This window comes from Salvelinus sp. IW2-2015, linkage group LG4p, assembly GCF_002910315.2.
Source record: "Salvelinus sp. IW2-2015 linkage group LG4p, ASM291031v2, whole genome shotgun sequence".
Lineage (NCBI taxonomy): Eukaryota > Metazoa > Chordata > Actinopteri > Salmoniformes > Salmonidae > Salvelinus > Salvelinus sp. IW2-2015.
In genome coordinates, this window is record NC_036841.1 from 19,130,598 (window position 1) to 19,150,290 (window position 19,693).

Genomic DNA, 19,693 nt, shown 5'->3' on the forward strand with positions numbered 1-19,693 from the left:
TCATTGCCTGCATCCGTAATGGGTCAGCAGTCAAACGACCTCCACTCATCACTGTCAACGCTCCTGAACACTTCAGCGAGCAGGCCTTTCTAATCAACCTGGCCGAGGGTATCCTGGAAGGATATTGATCTCATCCCGTCAGTAGAGGATGCCTGGACATTTTTAAAATGCCTTCCTCACCATTCTTTTAATAAGCATGCCCCATTCAAGAAATTTAGAACCAGGAACAGATATAGCCCTTGTTCTCTCCTGACCTGACTGCCCTTAACCAACAGAAAAAAACTCCTATGGCGTTCTGCATTATAGCATCGAACAGCCCCCGTGATATGCAACTTTTCAGGGAAGCTAGAAACCAGTATACACAGGCAGTTAGAAAAGCCAAGGCTAGCTTTTCAAGCAGAAATTTGCTTCCTGCAACACAAATTCAAAAAAAGTTCTGGGACACTGTAAAGTCCATGGAGAATAAGAACACCTCCTCCAGCTTCCAACTGCTCTGAAGATAGGAAACACTGTCACACCCACGACAAATCCACTATAATTGAGAATTTCAATAAGCATTTTCTACGGCTGGCATGCTTTCCACCTGGCTACCCCTACCCGGACAACAGCACTGCCCTCCCCTCTGCTACTCGCCCAAGCCTCCCATTTCTCTTTCTCCCAAATACAGTCAGCTGATGTTCTAAAAGAGCTGCAAAATCTGGACCCTTACAAATCAGCCGGGCTAGATAATCTGGACCCTTTCTTTCTAAACTATCTGCTGAAATTGTTGCCACCCCTTTACTAGCCTTTTCAACCTCTCTTTCGTGTCGTCTGAGATTCCCAAGATTGGAAGCAGCTGCGGTTATCCCCCTCTTCAAAGGGGGGGACACTTCTTGACCCTAACAGCTACAGACTATATCTATCCTACACTGCCTTTCTAAGGTCTTCGAAAGCCAAGTCAACAAACAGATTACCGACCATTTCGAATCCCACCATACCGTTCTCCGCTATGCAATCTGGTTTCAGAGCTGGTCATGGTGCACCTCAGCCACGCTCAAGGTCATAAACGATATCTTAACCGCCATCGATAGGAAACATAACTTGCCAGCCGTATTCCTTGACCTGGCCAAGGCTTTTGACTCTGTCAATCACCACATCCTCATCGGCAGACTCGACAGCCTTGGTTTCTCTAATGATTGCCTCGCCTGGTTCACACCAATACTTCTCTGATCGAGTTCAGTGTGTCAAATCGGAGGGTCTGTTGTCCGGGCCTCTGGCAGTCTCCATGGGGTGCCACAGGGTTCAATCTTGACCGACTCTCTTCCTGCATACATCAATGATGTCGCTCTTGCTGCTGGTGAGTCTCTGATCCACCTCTACGCAGACGACACTATTCTGTATACTTCTGGCCCTTCTTTGACACTGTTGTAACAACCCTCCAGGCGAGCTCAATGCCATACAACTCTCCTCCGTGCCTCCAATTGCTCTTAATACAAATAAACAAATGCATGCTCTTCAACCGATGCTGCCTGCACCTGCCCGCCTGTCCAACATCACTACTCTGGACGGCTCTGACCTAGAATATTGGACAACTACAAATACCTAGTGTCTGGTTAGACTGTAAACTCTCCTTCCAGACTCACATCAAACATCTCCAATCCAAATTAAATCTGAATTGGCTTCCTATTCGCAACAAAGCATCCTTCACTCATGCTGCCAAACATACCCTTGTAAAACTGACCATCCTACCATTCTCGACTTCGGTGATGTCATTTACAAAAAGCCTCCAAACCCTACTCAATAAATTGGATGCAGTCTATCACAGTGCCTCCGTTTTGTCACCAAAGCCCATATACTACCCACACTGCGACCTGTACGCTCTCGTTGGCTGGCCCTCGCCTTCATACTCGTCGCCCAAACCCACTGGTTCCAGGTCATCTACAAGACCCTGCTAGGTAAATCCCCCCTTATCTCAGCTCGCTGGTCACCATAGCAGACCTTTTTTGAGCAGTGTGTATATATATATATATATATATATATATATATATATATATAGATTTCTCAGTAAAAAAAGAAACGTCCCTTTTCAGGACCCTGTCTTTCAAAGATAATTCATAAAAATCCAAATAACTTCACAGATCCTCATTGTAAAGGGTTTAAACACTGTTTCCCATGCTTGTTCAATGAACCATAAACAATTAATGAACATGCACCTGTGGAACGGTCGTTAAGACACTAACAACTTACAGACGGTAGGCAATTAAAGTCACAGTTATGAAAACTTAGGACACTAAAGAGGCCTTTCTACTGACTCTGAAAAACACCAAAAGAAAGATGCCCAGGGTTCCTGCTTATCTGCATGAACATGCCTTAGGCATGCTGCAAGGAGGCATGAGGACTGCAGATGTGGCCAGGGCAATAAATTGCAATGTCTGTATTATGAGACAACTAAGACAGCGCTACAGGGAGACAGGGTGGACAGCTGATCGTCCTCGCAGTGGCAGACCACATGTAACAACACCTGCACAGGATCGGTACATCCGAACACACCTGCGGGACAGGTACAGGATGGCAACAACAACTGCCCGAGTTACACCAAGAATGCAAAATCCCTCCATCAGTGCTCAGACTGCCCGCAATAGGCTGAGAGAGGCTGGACTGAGGGTTTGTAGGCCTGTTGTAAGGCAGGCCCTCACCAGACATCACCGGCAACAACGTCACCTATGGGCACAAACCCACCGACATTGTTGTCATTGCAGGCAATCTCAACGCTGTGCGTTACAGGGAAGACATCCTCCTCCCTCATGTGGTACCCTTCCTGCAGGCTCATCCTGACATGACCCTCCAGCATGACAATGCCACCAGCCATACTGCTCGTTCTGTGCATGATTTCCTGCAAGACAGGAATGTCAGTGTTCTGCCATGGCCAGTGACGACCCCGGAGCTCAATCCCATTGAGCACGTCTGGGACCTGTTGGATCGGAGGGTGAGGGCTAGGGCCATTCTCCCAGAAATGTCTGGGAACTTGCAGGTGCCTTGGTGAAAGAGAGGGGTAACATCTCACAGCAAATCTGGTGCAGTCCATGAGGAGGAGATGCACTGCAGTACCTAATGCAGCTGGTGGTCACACCAGATACTGATCATTAGTTTATTTTGACCCCCCCCCTTTTGTTCAGGGACACATTATTCAATTTCTGTTAGGCACATGTCTGTGGATCTTGCTCCGTTTATGTCTGTTGAATATTAAGTTCATACAAATATTTACACGTTAAGTTTGCTGAAAATAAACTATGGTCTAAACTGAGTCTCTGTCGGGGTACCACAGGGTTCAATTCTTGGGCCGACTCTCTTCTCTGTATACATCAAGGATGTCGCTCTTGCTGCTGGTGAGTCTCTGATCCACCTCTACGCAGATGACACCATTCTGTGTACTTTTGGCCCTTTGGACACTGTGTTAACAACTCTCCTTCTGTGGCCTCCAACTGCTCTTAAATACAAGTAAAACTAAATCCATGCTCTTCAACCGATCGCTGCCTGCACATGCCCGCCCGTCCAGCATCACTACTCTGGACGGTTCTGACTTAGAATATGTGGACAATTACAAATACATAAGTGTCTGGTTAGACTGTAAACTCTCCTTCCAGACTCTCCTTCCAGACAAACATCTCCAATCCAAAATTAAATCTTGAATTGGCTTCCTATTTCGCAACAAAGCATCCTTCACTCATGCTGCCAAACATACCCTTGTAAAACTGACCGTCCTACCGATCCTCGACTTCGGCGATGTCATTTACAAAATAGCCTCCGATACCCTACTCCAATAAATTGGATGCAGTCTATCACAGTGCCATCCGTTTTGTAACCAAAGCCCCATATACTACCCATCACTGCGACCTGTACGCTCTCGTTGGCTGGCCCTCGCTTCTTACTCATCCTCAAACCCACTGGCTCCAGGTCATCTACAAGACCCTGCTAGGTGAAATCCCCCCTTATCTCAGCTCGCTGGTCACCATAGCAGCACCCACCTGTAGCACGCGCTCCAGCAGGTATCTCTCGGTCACCCCAAAGCCAATTCCTCCTTTGGCTGCCTCTCCTTCCAGTTCTCTGCTGCCAATGACTGGAACGAACTACAAAAATCTCTGAAAACTGGAAACACTTATCTCCTCACTAGCTTTACGCACCAGCTGTCAGAGCAGCTCACAGATTACTGCACCTGTACATAGCCCATCTATAATTTAGCCCAAACAGCTACCCCTTCCCCTACTGTATTTATTATATGTTAATTATATATTTATTTTGCTCCTTTGTACCCCATTATTTCTACTTTGCACATTCTTCCAATGCAAATCTACCATTCCAATGTTTTACTTGCTATATTGTATTTACCTCGCCACCATGGCCTTTTTTGCCTTTACCTCCCTTATCTCACCTCATTTGCTCACATTGTATATATACTTATTTTTCTACTGTATTATTGACTGTATGTTTGTTTTACTCCATGTGTAACTCTGTTTGAGTTTATTTTATTTTTACAGGGACAGTGCACATTAATCAACGTTTCAGTAAAAGTGCCGGTTTTAGCCAGCCGGCTAATTTTCAACCGCAGTCCCTGGGCAGGTTATTAAAAACAATTACAATATAGACAATCATTGAGCAGTGAGCACACGCAGAGCAACATAGGACAAGCAAGACGTAGTATACAGACAGAGCAACATAGAACAAAAAGCAGCAAGACAAAATTCATAAAAGCAACAAAGTGTTTCCACACCTCACAAGCTACAGACATGTATGTGTCGAACTGCTTTGCTTTATCTTGGCCAGGTCGCAATTGTAAATGAGAACGTGTTCTCAACTTTCCTACCTGGTTCAATAAAGGTGAAATAAAATACATTTTAAAAACGCAGTAGACAGTGAGAGGACATTTCTTTTTTTGCTTTAGTTAGCATACGGTAACAAGTTTATACAAATGTCTCCTACCCTGTCGGAAAACAGTATAATACAAAATTCTCCAGAATTTCAAGGGAGGCGTGACAGTGACATGATTTTGGAAGTATGGCAACGCGAGACTAGGTACATGCAAATGTTAACATTGTTTTCCTGTGCTAAAAACACATCAGCGGTGTTTTCATTAGTGCAAACTGTAGAAAAACATTTTGGAACAGAACGTTGCAATGGAAACTGCAGTTTCTCATTAGACAAATTCAGGTGGGGCCCTCTCCATTTTGTCCTGTTTGCTTTTGTTTGGTTCCTAGTGAATACACTACTGGCAAAATGTTAGATTACAGGTGTAATACGGGTTAATTATGCAATTCAAATTCTGTGCTTAGGTTTGATACGTTTTTAAACCCATTTCAAAGTCAAACATTTCAGTATTCTGAACGACCTCTATTCAGGACAGAGGTCCTACTGTACTTAATTATAAGAGGGATTTGCATTCTGTAGATTTCAAGCTAGTGTGTGTAAATGCTCTGATTGGCTACTGAAGGGTTAGAATCGAAAAATCTAGTTGGGAAAACTTTATCGTCCAAAATGTGGAAATATACCTTTGGAAATGTGCACAGTATGATTCAATTCAATGAATGTAATATTGTGCAGCCTACATAGGTTATTATTTGCATCCACAGTTTGCCTGGTTTCAGTTTAGGTATTCTTTTGAACAGTGACCTTTTTTGTAGACAACTTTTTTTGTTAGCCTACATTTGATACAAGACAGATTACAGGTGCTGACTGGAGGCGCTCTCTGTACAACCCCCTTCCCAGACCAGGCAGGCTAGAACAAGCAATCCCCCATCCCACACAGTGCCTCTCCCTGTCAACCAGAGAGCAGCTTTACATGGAGATGGTCATGCCTTTGTGTGTGTGTGTGTGTGTGTGGCGGTCTTCCCAGGCCAGGCGTTCGCTCAGTGAACTGGGGTGTTCCCACATTGTCTGGAGGGAAGGCAGGTGGACTTCCTCTGCACTCGCCTGGCAGGGGCTCTCAAGTTTCCATTGGCTGGTAACAAAATAGGGAGAGCGCATGTGAGGATCCCAGGCTACATGAGCTGCTGAGAGGCACATGCTCTTCAAGTAAATGAATGTGCCTTTTTCCTTCTCTCTACGTCTTGTGTAGACGTAATGGGATTGGTTGTGTGTCGCGGATTAGCAAACTCGCAAAGAACAGGGGAAGGGGAGTGCGAGACGCTGTTCTGGGCCAGTAAAGAGACTCACTACCTCACTCCTCTCCTCTGTCCTACTGGAAGTTGCTCGCTAGCTTAATGTCTGTGGGGGTTAGGGAAGACTGGTCGGCACACTCTAGCTGGGACTGAGAAACGGGGAGAGGGAGCCATGGAGGTTCCCTTCTGCAGAGAGACAGGTAAACAAGAGTTGCTGGTTCCAACGATAGATGGCAAGACGATTTTTAGCAACTTTTAGTGCCTTAACGCACTTGCATCCTGTTCTCCCAATTGTTAGTCTGGACTTTTACACCTATGTAGTTTTCTAGTTCTCCCTATGTGGTTAGGCTGTGTTCCTTTCTGAGTGAACAACGTGTTCATTTATCATAGCTTAATTTAAAGGTTTGATTGCGCTTAGAGGTTTTTTCTGAAGCTCTGATTACCGGGCACTTAATGTGATGTTTTATGTTTTGTTGCCCTCTTGGGTTTTCTTGAATGTAGTTGCATAATGTGTGTGCGTTTTTGTTTTTATATTAGTTTAGCCTGTAACGGCAGTTTTCTGTTGGATTAAAATGTGGATGTCGATTAAGGCAGCCCCCCGCACCTCTGATACAGAGGGGTTGGGTTAAATGCGGAAGACACATTTCAGTTGAAGGCATTCAGTTGTACAACTGACTAGGTATCCCCCCTTTCCCTTTCCAATAACCAAAACAATTGAGTAATGTATCGCCCGAGAAGGGACGGTGCACCAGAAAGAAGGTCAATAATATTGAAGACAAGCATGAGATGATTGACTTAAAAAGCCTCAGGAAAGTGGTGTTTTTGCGTTTTGAGATGCAAGCCCAAGTTCCAAAGATAACTCCCCTCTACATCAAATTTTTAGATGGACCTTGGATTCTACCTGGAAGCACCTTATCAGGTCATTATAATATACGAAGGCCTAAGTGACTCTAGGTGAGTCTGATGTTTCCCTCCTAGCACCACTGAAATCTGCTTTTTTATTCATTTTAAAGCAATCCATGAAAACTCGTGTTTTTAGTTAGTCTGTTGCGCATGTCTGTTCCTAATATTTTTGAGTCAAAAAGAGGGAGAGCGACAGCTGCTCAGCTGTATTCTAATGAAGCAGCCCTTCCTCATTGTTGTGCCTTAAAGGAGAGCGAGGTGGCCACATTCCAGTGTTGAGATTGGGAGAGGTTGGGGCCCTCCTTTCTGTTGGGCCTAATGAAGGCGCAAGGCACCACCGACCCAGTCTGATCCTGCTGCCTGGCACTGGACCAGCCCGTCTCCATCCTGGACCTCACTGGATGAAGCTAGTAGGGCCTGGGGTGTTTCAAATATAATGGCCTATAACCAGGGCCCAGAGTTGTTCCTTGTCAGGTGGTCAGATTTTATTGTTGCTTAGATATATTTTGCAGATGTTATCGCAAGTGTAGAGAAATGCTTATGTTCCTATTAGAACAAGCAAAGTCAGAGTTCGGAATATAAATATATTGTATGTATATGATGGTGTGTGTATATAGATATTACGGCCAATATATGGTCTTTCTATGACACTGGGTGCTGTAGATGTCCTGGAGGGCAGGCAGTGTGCCCCCGGTGATGCGTTGGGCTGACCGCACCACCCTCTGGAGTGCCCTGCGGTTGCGGACTGGGCAATTGCCGTACCAGGCAGTGATACAGCCCGACAGGATGCTCTCAGTGGTGCTGCTTGATGTGGCTATTGCGCCATCGTCACCACACTATCTTTGTGGATGGACCATTTCAGTTTGTCAGTGATGTGCACACCGAAGAACTTGAAGCTTTTCACCCTCCACTGCGGCCTCGTCGATGGGGTCATGCTCCCTCTGCTGTCTCCTGAACTCCATGATCAGCTCCTTTGTTTTGTTGACATTGAGGGTTAGGTTATTTTCCTGGCACCACTCTGCCAGGGCCCTCACCTTCTCCCTGTATGCGTTCTTGTCATTGTTGGTAAACAGGCCAACCACGGTTGTCGTCTGCAAAATTGATTGTGTTAGAGACGTGCGTGGCCATGCAGTCATGGGTGAACACTGAACAGGGAGTACAGGAGGGAGCGGAGTACACACCCTTGTGGGGCCCCCGTGCTGAGGATCAGTGGATTTGTCATTACCTCGCTTTTTTGGCACGCCAGGAAGTCCAGGACCCAGTTGCACAGGGCGGGGTTCTGACCCAGGGCCCTGAGGTTAGCCCAAAGAATCAGGCCCTGCTGCCCTGCTAGATATCCCAGAAAAAACAGAACAGCTCAAAAGTCCTAGGCTGTAGTGCTAGCCCCACTTCTAATAATGGAAGGCTGTATGTGGTGGGGCGTTCACGGCGTACGCTAGTTGAGGATTGTTTGTGTGTGTAGGAGTCGTATGATTGGGGAGGGGTTTCATCCACATCCCGCCAAAAATCTTCTCTACTTAGAGTAAAGAAAGATTAACAAACACACACACTGTCATCAGTACAGCCTTTGTGCACATGTACATACACATCATGACCAAAAATATGTGGACACCTGCTCATCGAACTTCTCATTCCAAATTCATGGGCATTGACATGGAGTTACTGCTATAACAGCGTCCATTCTTCTGGGAAGGCTTTCCCCTAGATGTTGGAACATTGCTACAGGGACTTGCTTCCGTTCAGGCACAAGAGCATTAGTGAGGTCGGGCTCTAATGTTAGGCGATTAGGCCTGGCTCTCAGTCGGAGTTCCAATTCATCCCAAAAGGGTTTTGAGGTTGAGGTCAGGGCTCTGTGCAGCCCAGTCAAGTTCTTCCACACCGATCTCAACAAACCATTTCTGTATGGATCTCGCTTTGTGCATGAGGGCATCGTCATGCTTAAACATGAAAGGGCTTTCCCCAAACTGATGCCACAAAGTTGGAAGCACATAATAATCTAGAATGTCACTGTATGTTGTAGCATTAAGATTTCCCTTCACTGGAATTAAGGGGCCTAGCGCGAACCATGAAAAACAGGCCCAGACTATTATTCCTCCTCCACCAAACTTTACAGTTGGCACTATGCATTGGGGCAGGTAGCGTTCTCCTGGCGTCCGTCAGACTGCCAGTTGTATGAAGCGTGATTCATCACTCCAGAGAACGCGTTTCCACTACTCCAGAATCGAATGGCGGCGAGCTTTACACATCTCCAGCCGATGCTTGGCATTGCGCATGGTGATCTTAGGCTTGTGTGTGGCTGCGCGGCCATGGAAACCCATTTCATGAAGCTCTCGACGAACAGTTCTTGTGCTGACATTGCTTCCAGAGGCAGTTTGGAACCCGGTAGTGAGTGTTGCAACCGAGAACAGATGATTTGTACCTGCTGCGCGCTTCAGCAGTCGGCGGTCCCGTTCTGTGAGCTTGTGTGGCCTACCACTTCGCAGCTGAGCCTTTTGCTGCACCTAGATGTTTCCACATCCACATCGCAAACAGCGCTTACAGTTGACCGGGGAAGCTCTAGCAGAGCAGAAATTTGACGAACTGACTTGTTGGAAAGGTGGCGTTCTATGACGGTGCCATGTTGAAAGTCACTGAGCTCTTCAGTAAGGCCATTCTACTGCTAATGTTTGTCTATGGAGATTGCATGACTGTGTGCTCGATTTTATACATCTGTCAACAGCGGGTGTGGCTCAAATAGCCGAATCTACTAATTTGAAGGGGTGTCCACATACTTTTGTATATACAGTGCATTCGGAAAGTATTCAGACCCCTTGAGTTTTTCAACATTTTGTTACGTTAGCCTTACTCTAAAAAACAATTGAATCAATCTACACACACTACCTTATAATGACCAAGCAAAAATAGGTTTAAGACATTTTTGCAAATGTATATAACAAAAACTGATAACACATTTAGTGTTCAGACCCTTTACTCAGTACTTTTGTTGAAGCACCTTTTGGCAGAGATTACAGCCTCGAGTCTTCTTGGCATACTTGTATTTGGGGAGTTTCTCACATTCTTCTCTGCAGATCGTCTCAAGCTCTGTCAGGTTGGATGGGGAGCGTTGCTGCTCTCTCCAGAGATATTGAATCCAGTTCAAGTCCGGGCTCTGGCTGGGCCACTCAAGGACTTTCAGAGACTTGTCCTGAAGCCACTCCTGCATTGTCATGGCTGTGTGCTTAGGTTCGTTGTCCTGTTGGAAGGTGAACATTCTGGAGCAGGTTTTCATCAAGGATCTCTGTTCATCTTTCCCTCGATCCTGACTAGTCTCCCAGTCCCTGCCGCTGAAAAACATTTCCACAGCATGATGCTGCCACCACCATGCCTCAGCGTAGGGATGGTGCCCTGTTTCCTCCAGATGTGATGCTTGGGATTCAGGCCAAGGAGTTCAAGCTTGGTTTCATCAGACCAGGGAATCTTGTTTTTCATGGTCTGAGAGTGCTTTAGGTGCCTTTTGGCAAACTCCAAGCGGTCTGTCGTGCCTTGTACTGAGGAGTGGCTTCCGTCTGGCAACTCTACCATAAAGGCCTGGTTGGTGGAGTGCTGCAGAGATGGTTGTCCTTCTGGAAAGTTCTCCCATCTCCACAAAGGAACTCTAGAGCTCTGTCAGAGTGACCATCGGGTTCTTGGTCACCTCCCTGACCAAGGCCCTTTTCCCCCGATTGCTGTTTGGCTGGGTGGCCAGCTCTTCCTAGAGTCTTGGTGGTTCCACTGTGTTCTTGGCGACCTTCAATGCTGCAGAAATGTTTTGGTACCTTTCCCTAGATCTGTGCCTTGACACAATACTGTCTCAGAGCTCTACAGACAATTCCTTCGACCTCATGCGGGACCTTATATGGACAGGTGTGTGCCTTTCCAAATCATGTCCAATCAATTGATTTTACCACAGGTGGACTTCAATCAAGTTGTAGAAACATCTCAAGGACCATCAATGGAAACAGGATGCACCTGATCTCAATTTCGAATCTCATAGCAAAGTGTCTGAATACTTATGTAAATGTAAGGTTCTTCTGTTTTAATTTTTTTAAATCATTTTGCTCAAATTTCTAACCTGTTCGCTTTGTGTGTCTGTATATTGATGAGGAAAATGTTTTATTTAATCAATTTTAGAGTAAGGCTGCAATGTAACGTTGAAAAAGCAGTGTATATGTAAGCAGTGTCAGGTCATGTGGTTAGTTTTCAACTCCTAACAACTGTGTGAATGTGCACTCTTCCGTTCGCTTCCACGGCTCTGACTTTCAAGACCATTGGGCCAGGTGTGAATGAAACCTACTAAACCAGTTTGAATTTAATTGCAATGGTAAGTGGCAACCATCCACAAAGGCCCATCAGTGGCTAATTAAAGATACACTATGCAGAAATCGACAAACTAGTGTAGAGAGTCATGGTACCGTCTAAACTTCTGTGAAACTTCTTGTCCATAACCAAAAATATTGTATTTTCAGCAGTTTGAAGCTGGTGTACAAAACCAAAGTTTTGTGCATGCAGGAACAGTCATGTATGTGGGTTTTTACATAATGTTGTAGGTTAACAGGAAGGACCCCAATATCACATATGCCTTGCTGATATCGATATAATAATATAATGACGCTTTTATCCAAAGCAACTTAGTCATGAATGCATACATTTTTCGTATGAGTGCCCTCAGCGGGAATGGAACCCACAACCCAGGCATAAAAAAATGCTTCTTTGTTAAAACCTTACTAAACCAATTGGATAATCTTTCTTTATCAATTGCTAAAATATACATTTTGTGTAGGCAGACATCGGATATTTTTAGCCCAATGAGGAACATTTCAAATAGTTTATCCCTTTACCATGTTTTTCAGGCAATATATCACTTGTGATGCCGTCCGACTACAGCCCAGCAACAAATATCACACTAGGAGCAGTCAATGCCAATGTGAGGACCCAGATGGTGAGTGTTTTGTACAAATGTATTAATCAAATCTATTTTATAAAGCCCTTTTTTTTTGTCTCAGTGCTTTAAGTATACCCAGCCTACACAGTCAAAAGTTTGGACACACCTACTCATTCCAGGGTTTTTCTTTATTTTTACTATTTTCTACATTGTGGCATAGTTGTGAAGATATCAAAACTATGGAATAACACATATGGAATCATGTAGTAACCAAAAAAGTGTTAAACAAATCAAAATATATTCGTCATTGAAGAGCACTTTTTCCCAGTCCATTCTGGTCCATCGACAGTGGGTTTGTGCCCATAGGCGACGTTGTTGCTGGTGATGTCTGGTGAGGACCTGCCTTACAACAAGCCCTCAGTCCAGCCTCTCTCAGCCTATTGCGGACAGTCTGAGCACTGATGGAGGAGGGATTGTGCGTTCCTGGTGTAACTCGGGCAGTTGTTGTTGCTATCCTGTACCTGTCCCGCAGGTGTGATGTTCGGATGTACTGATCCTGTGCAGGTGTTACACGTGGTCTGCCACTGCGAGGATGATCAGCTGTCCATCCTGTCTCCCTGTAGTGCTGTCTTAGGCGTCTCACAGTACGGACATTGCAATTTATTGCCCTTGCCACATCAGCAGTCCTCATGCCTCCTTGCAGCATGCCTAAGGCATGTTCACGCAGATGAGCAGGGACCCTGGGCATCTTTCTTTTGGTGTTTTTCAGAGTCAGTAGAAAGGCCTCTTTAGTGTCCTAAGTTTTCATAACTGTGACCTTCATTTCCTACCATCTGTAAGCTGTTAGTGTCTTAACGACCGTTCCACAGGTGCATGTTCATTAATTGTTTATGGTTCATTGAACAAGCATGGGAAATGGTGTTTAAACCCTTTACTGGCAGCTTCATTAAATGGTACCCGCAAAACACCGGTCTCAACGGTAAAGAGGTGACTCCGGGATGCTGGCCTTCTAGAGTTGCAAAGAAAAAGCCATATCTCAGACTGGCCAATAAAAATTCAAGATTAAGATGGGCAAAAGAACACAGACACTGGACAGAGGAATCCTGCCTAGAAGGCCAGCATCCCGGAGTCGCCTCTTCACTGTTGACTTTGAGACTGTTGTTTTGCGGGTACTATTTAATGAAGCTGCCAGTTGACGACTTGTGAGGTGTCTGTTTCTCAAACTAGACACTCTATTGTACTTGTCCACTTGCTCAGTTGTGCACCGGGGCCTCCCACTCCTTCTATTCTTGTTAGAGACAGTTTGTGCTGTTCTGTGAAGGGAGTAGTATACAGCGTTGTACGTGATCTTCTGTTTCTTGGCAATTTCTTGCATAGAATAGCCTTCATTTCTCAGAACAAGAATAGACTGACGAGTTTCAGAAGAAAGGTCTTTGTTTCTGGCCCTTTTGAGCCTGTAATCGAACCCTCAAATGCTGATGCTCCAGATACTCAACTAGTCGAAAGAAGGCCAGTTTTATTGCTTCTTTAATCAAAACAACAGTTTTCAGCTGTGCTAACATAATTGTAAAAGGGTTTTCTAATGATAAATTTGCCTTTTTAAAATGATAAACTTGGATTTTTTTTAATGGTTGTGTGTATACAGTGCCTATGGAAAGTATTCAGACCCCTTGACTTTTTCCACATTTTATGTCACAGCCTTATTCTAAAATAGATTAAATAAACAAAAATCCTCAGCAATCTACACACACAATATCCCATAATGAAAAAGTGAAAAAAAGGTTTTTAGAAACCTTTTCACATTTATTAAAAATAAAGTTTAGGTGCATCCTGTTTCCATTGATCATCCTTTCTACAACTTGATTGGAGTCCACCTGTGGTAAATTCAATCGATTTGGAAAGGCACACACCTGTCTATATAAGGTCCCACACTTGACATGGCTTGATTTTTTTGCTCTGACATGCACCGAGGTCGAAGGATTGTCCGTAGACCTCTGAGACCGCATTGTCGAAGCACAGATCTGGGCAAGGGCAGTGGTGGGAAAAGTACCCAATTGTCATACTTGAGTAGAAGTAAAGATGCCTTAACAGAAGATGGCTCAAGTAAAAGTGAAAATCACCCAGTATAACACTACTTGAGTAAACGTGTACTTAAGTATCAAAAGTATAAATTATTTAAAATTCCTTATTAGGCAAACCAGTTGAGAATTTTTTTGGGGGGAGGGTAGTCAAGGGCACACTCCAACACTCAGACATATTTTACAAATGAAGCATTTGTGTTTAGCAAGTTCGCCAAATCAGATGCAGTAGGGGATGAGCAGTGATGATCTCTTGATAAGTATGTGAATTGTACCATTTTCCTCTCTTAAGCATTCCAAATCTAACTAGTACTTTTTGGTGTCAGGAAAATGTATGGAGTAAAAAGTACATTATTTTCTTTAAGAATGTAGTGAAGTAAAAGTAGTCAAATATAAATAGCTAAGTACAGCTACGACTTAAGTAAAAATACTTTAAAGAACTACTTCAGTACTTTACACCACTGGGGAAGTGTACCAAAACATTTGTACAGCATTGAAGGTCCCCAAGTACACAGTGGCCTCCATCATTCTTAAATGGAAGAAGTTTGGAACCACCAAGACTCTTCCTTGAGCTGGCTGCCCGGCCAAACTGAGCAATCTGGGGGGAAAGGGCCTTGGTCAGGGAGGTGACCAAGAACCCGATGGTCACTCTGACAGAGCTCCAGAGTTCCTATGTGGATATGGGAGAATCTTCCAGAAGGACAACCATCTCTGCAATACTCCACCCATCAGGCCTTTATGTTAGAGTATCCAGACGGAAGCCACTCCTCAGTACAAGGCACATGACAGCCCGCTTGGAGTTTGCCTAAAGACTCTCCGACCATGAGAAACAAGATTCTCTGGTCTGTTGAAACCAAGATTGAACTCTTTGGCCTGAATGCCAAGCGTCACGTCTGGAGGAACCCTGGCACCATCCCTACGGTCAAGCATGGTGGTGGCAGCATCATGCTGTGGGGATGTTTGTCAGCGGCAGGGAGACAAGTTAGGATAGAGGCAAAGATGAAAGGAGCAAACCAAAGAGATCCTTGATGAAACCTGCTCCAGAGTGCTCAGAACCTCAGACTGTGTCGATGGTTCATCTTGTAACAGGACAACGACCCTAAGCACACAGCCAAGACAATGTCCATGAGTGGCCCGGACTTGAACCCGATCGAACATCTCTGGAGAGACCTGAAAATAGCTGTGCAGCGATGCTCCCAACCAACCTGACAGAGCTTGAGAGGATCTGCAGAGAAGAATGGGAGAAGCTCCCCAAATACAGGTGTACCAGGCTTGTAGCGTCATACTCAAGAAGACTTGAGGCTGTAATTGCTGTCAAAGGGGCTTCAACAAAGTACTGAGTGAATGGTCTGAATAGTTATGTAAATGTGATATTGCCGTTTTTGCAAAAAAAAATCTAAAAACCTTTTTTTGCTTTGTCATTATGGGATATTGTGTGTTGATTGAGGTGAAAAAAACTATTTAAGAATAAGGCTGTAACGTAACAAAATGTGAAATTCAATGGGTCTGGGCCTCCCAAGTGGCGCAGCGGTGTAGGGCACTGCATCGCAGTGCTAGAGGTGTCATTACAGACCCAGGTTCGATCCCTGTGATGTCCTTGGTCCATCGCGCTCTAGCGACTGCTTGTGGCGGGCCGGGTGCATGCACGCTGACTAAGGTCCCCACTTGTATGGCGTTTCTTCTGACACATTGGTGCGGCTGGCTTCCGGGTTAAGCAAGCAGTGTGTCAAGAAACAGTGCAGCTTGGCAGGGTCATGTTTCGGAGGACACATGACTCTAGACCTTCGCCTCTCATGAGTCCGTACGGGAGTTGCAGCGATGAGACAAGACTAACTACCAATTGGATATCACGATATTGGGGAGAAAAAGGGGTAAAAACGAACAAAAAAAATAATACAACTAAGTCAAGGGGTCTGAATACTTTCCGAATGCACTATAAGTGTGATTGAGTTGAGCCTTTAGACTAGTAAATTGGCTTTTTGCTTATCAACCGGCTATAATTTTAAGTTCACGGAAATTGAGCCACTGCTGCAGATTTTTTTTTTCGTCATGATTGCGTCCCTGATTGCGTCCCATGATTGCGTCCCTCTGTTGGGATTTTTTTTTTTTTCGTAGTTAAGAGTCGAGTCGATGATCAGAGGTGTATTCCCCAGGTACCAAAGAAAAACATTTGTGCCGAATGTCTGGATTTGTCCAATATCAAATTCTCGTTTTCACTTCAAAACGTTTTTCATTGCAAAGTGTTTTGCTATGTTGGGTGTTAATGAATACACCCCAGGTCTCCCATCCTCTTGCATCTGTGGCAGCCAGTGTGTTGTGTGGTGAAGTGTAAAAGAAAGGCCTGGTCGGGAGGGGAAGAAGAAACGGTGTGTGGGGGGGGGGGGGCTACAGACTGTGACTAGCTTGCTATAATTAGCTTGTGGTATTTATTAGCACTCTGCTGCATCCAGCTGATCTCGCCTCGTCTCTTTTGTTCGGCTCTGGCTTCGAGTCACTTCTGCACAGTAGGACTCTCAAATATTACACCCAACCTGATCCTGCTCCGTGCTCAGTCACCACACAAGACAATCGCCCACTTCTTGGCACAGAATCTGTTCTCAATGACTCAACTGGATAGTGTTCATTAGGGCGTCAAACGGAATATGTTTTGAAACTGAAAACAAAAATGAGCTCTTCATATTGGATGAGTCCAGGTTGCCCTTTCCTTTTTCTTTATTTGGTGCGTAATGAACAGCACCCTGACTTCCAATATTCTTCGAATCACCTGACATCCTTGCATCTGTTCAATCATGTCCATTGCTAAACATGTTTGCTACGATGTGCCCAAATGAACATGAGCCTGTGATCTGATGCACCCTTCTGTTTCTTATTTATGTTCTGTGTAGATCATCAGCACAGCAGAGAGAGTTTCTCACACAGGGAATGTCCTCGTAGGTACCCCCTGCACACACACGCCCACTATGGTTGACCAGGGACGCAACCAGGATGCCAACAAGTGGACCCCAGAGTGAGCTGTTCCACACACGTTTTTCCATTTGCTCAAGTACACACACACACACACAACTACATTGTTTGCTCGAGTACACACACACCACTGCTCTGTTTTGTTGCACATTATCATTGTTGTAAAGAGGTATTTTCTTTGATCTGTTTCCAGAACATGACAATAATTTAAGTAAAGTAGCATCCACTGTATTTATTTTTTATTAGCTAACATCACTTTTTGTTTTTTATTCCTAGGGCCAAGAAGCGAACGCATGATTTCATTGACTCATATTTTTCTGACCGGTGGGTTGATTTTGTTATTCTGGCTACTATTGTTGTTAATATTCACACACACACACACCCACCCAGCAGGGATTGCTAGGTAGAGATTTCCAATCTAATGTATTTATTGCAGCCTGTTAGTTAGCCTATGGATTGACAGATAATATACAATGCATTCGGTAAGTATTCAGACCCATTTACTTTTTCCACATTTTGATACGTTTCAGCCTTATTTGAAAATTGATTACAAATAAATCCACATCAATCTACACACAATACCCCATAATGACAAAGCGATTTTTTTTTTTTTTTAATGTTCACTAATTTATAAAAACAGATATACCTTATTGACATAAGTATTCAGACCCTTTGATATGAGACTCGAAATTGAGCGCAGGTTCATCCTGTTTTCATTGATCATCCTTGAAATGTTTCTACAACTTGATTGGAGTATACCTGTGGTACATTCAGTTGATTGGAAATGATTTGGAAAGGCACAAACCTGTCTGTCTAAGGTCCCACACTTGACAGTACATGTCAAAGCCAAAACCAAGCCATGAGGTCGAGGGAATTGTCCTTAGAGCTCCGGGACAGGATTGTGTCGGGGTACAGATCTGGGGAAGGGTACCAAAACATGTCTACACCATTGAAACTTCCCAAGAACACAGTTGCCTCCATCATTCTTAAATGGGAGGTTTGAAAACACCAAGACTCCCAAGGTCAGGGAGGTGACCAAGAACCCAATGGTCACTCTGACAGAGCTCCAGAGTTCCTCTGTGGAGATGGGAGAACCTTCCAGAGGACAACCATCTCTGCAGAACTCCACCAATCAGGCCTTTATGGTAGAGTTTCCAGACAGAAGCCACTCCTCAGTTAAAGGCACAACAGCCCGCTTTGTGTTTGCCAAAATGCACCTACAGGACTCTCAGACCATGAGAAACAAAATTCTCTGGTCAATGAAACCAACTCTTTGGCCTGAATGCCAAGTGTCACGTCTGGAGGAAACAGGGCACCATCCCTACGGTTAAGCATGGTGGTGGCGGCATTATGCTGTGGGGATGTTATTCAGCGGCAGGTACTAGGAGACTGGTCAGGATCGAGGGAAAGATGAACTGAGAAAAGTTCAGAGATCCTTGATGAAAACCTGCTCCAGAGTGCTCAGGACCTCAGACTGGGCCAAATGTTCATCTTCCAACAGGAAAACAACCCTAAGCACACAGCCAAAACAACGCAGGAGTTTATTTTTTTACCTTTATTTAACTAGGCAAGTCAGTTAAGAACAAGTTCTTATTTTCAATGAAGGGCTAGGAACAGTGGGTTAACTGCCTTGTTCAGGGGCAGAACGACAGATTTTTACCTTGTCAGCTCGGGGATTCGATCTTGCAACCTTTTGGTTACTAGTCCAACGCTNGGGTTAACTGCCTTGTTCAGGGGCAGAACGACAGATTTTTACCTTGTCAGCTCGGGGATTCGATCTTGCAACCTTTTGGTTACTAGTCCAACGCTTTAACCACTAGGCTACCTGCCGCCCCAGGAGTGGCTTCAGGAGAAGTCTCTGAATGTCCTTGAGTGGCCCAGCCAGAGCCCGGACTTGAGCCCGATCAAACATCACTGGAGAGACCTGAAAATAGCTGTGCAGCGACACACCCATCCAACCTGACAGAGCTTGAGAGGATCTGTGGAGAAGAATGGGAGAAACTCCCTAAATACAGGTGTGCCAAGCTTGTGGCTTCATGCCCAAGAAGACTTGACGCAGTAATCGCTGCCAAAGGTGCTTCAACAAAGTACTGAGTATAAATACTTATATTTCCGTTTTTTTTTTTTTTTAAACGCATTCGCTAATATTTCTAAAAACCTGTTTTCACTTTGTCATTATGGGGTATTGTGTGTGTATATTGATGAATTGTTGTCATTTCTTAAAATCTATTTTAGAAGAAGGCTGTAACAAAATTGAAAGAGTTAAGGGGTCTGAATACTTTCTGAATACACTGTAAAGGAACAGTATATAGAGGAATGATATATAAATAAATGATAGGAAGAGTGCAGGAAGATTATCCAGTCAAACAAGTCGCAGATAGAGTGAGAGAGGGAGGAGAATTGGCGAAAAAGGGAGTAACAGAGGGCGAGAGAAACTGAGTCAGAGAGAGATGCTTTGTCATTCTCTCACAGCATCTCATTGAGCTGAAGCGTCTCATTAGTTCCAAAGCAAACCAGTTCATTAGGCAATGGAATTAGTTGTAATCTAGGAGGACTGACTACTGACACACACACAGTAACATAGTCTTGTATATTGAAATAATCTTAAACAGTTCACACGCTCACTTCAAACTAACGATTTCTCTGTCTGTGTTGCAGGGATGGGCTGTGCTCAGGAGACTCTTCAGCCAGGTAACGGCCCTGCTCAGTGGAATGTA

General features: G+C 44.6%; 1 protein-coding gene across 8 annotated transcripts in view; it reads left to right on the forward strand.

Annotated features, from left to right (window-relative positions):
• Positions 1-19,693, forward strand: part of tfdp2 (transcription factor Dp-2) — a 56,022-nt gene that overhangs the window by 12,730 nt on the left and 23,599 nt on the right. For 2 of the 8 annotated variants that reach the window (XM_070438609.1, XM_070438620.1), the window contains exons 2-5: positions 11,903-11,991; positions 16,898-17,019; positions 17,253-17,300; positions 19,635-19,667. In XM_070438609.1, the coding sequence (XP_070294710.1) occupies positions 11,920-11,991; positions 16,898-17,019; positions 17,253-17,300; positions 19,635-19,667 (275 nt within the window). In that variant the 5' untranslated portion in view covers positions 11,903-11,919. Of the gene's footprint in view, positions 1-5,912; positions 6,332-7,014; positions 7,086-11,902; positions 11,992-16,897; positions 17,020-17,252; positions 17,301-19,634; positions 19,668-19,693 lie in introns of those variants that run through there. The other 6 variants (XM_070438615.1, XM_070438624.1, XM_070438603.1 and 3 more) reach the window with 6 other exon arrangements.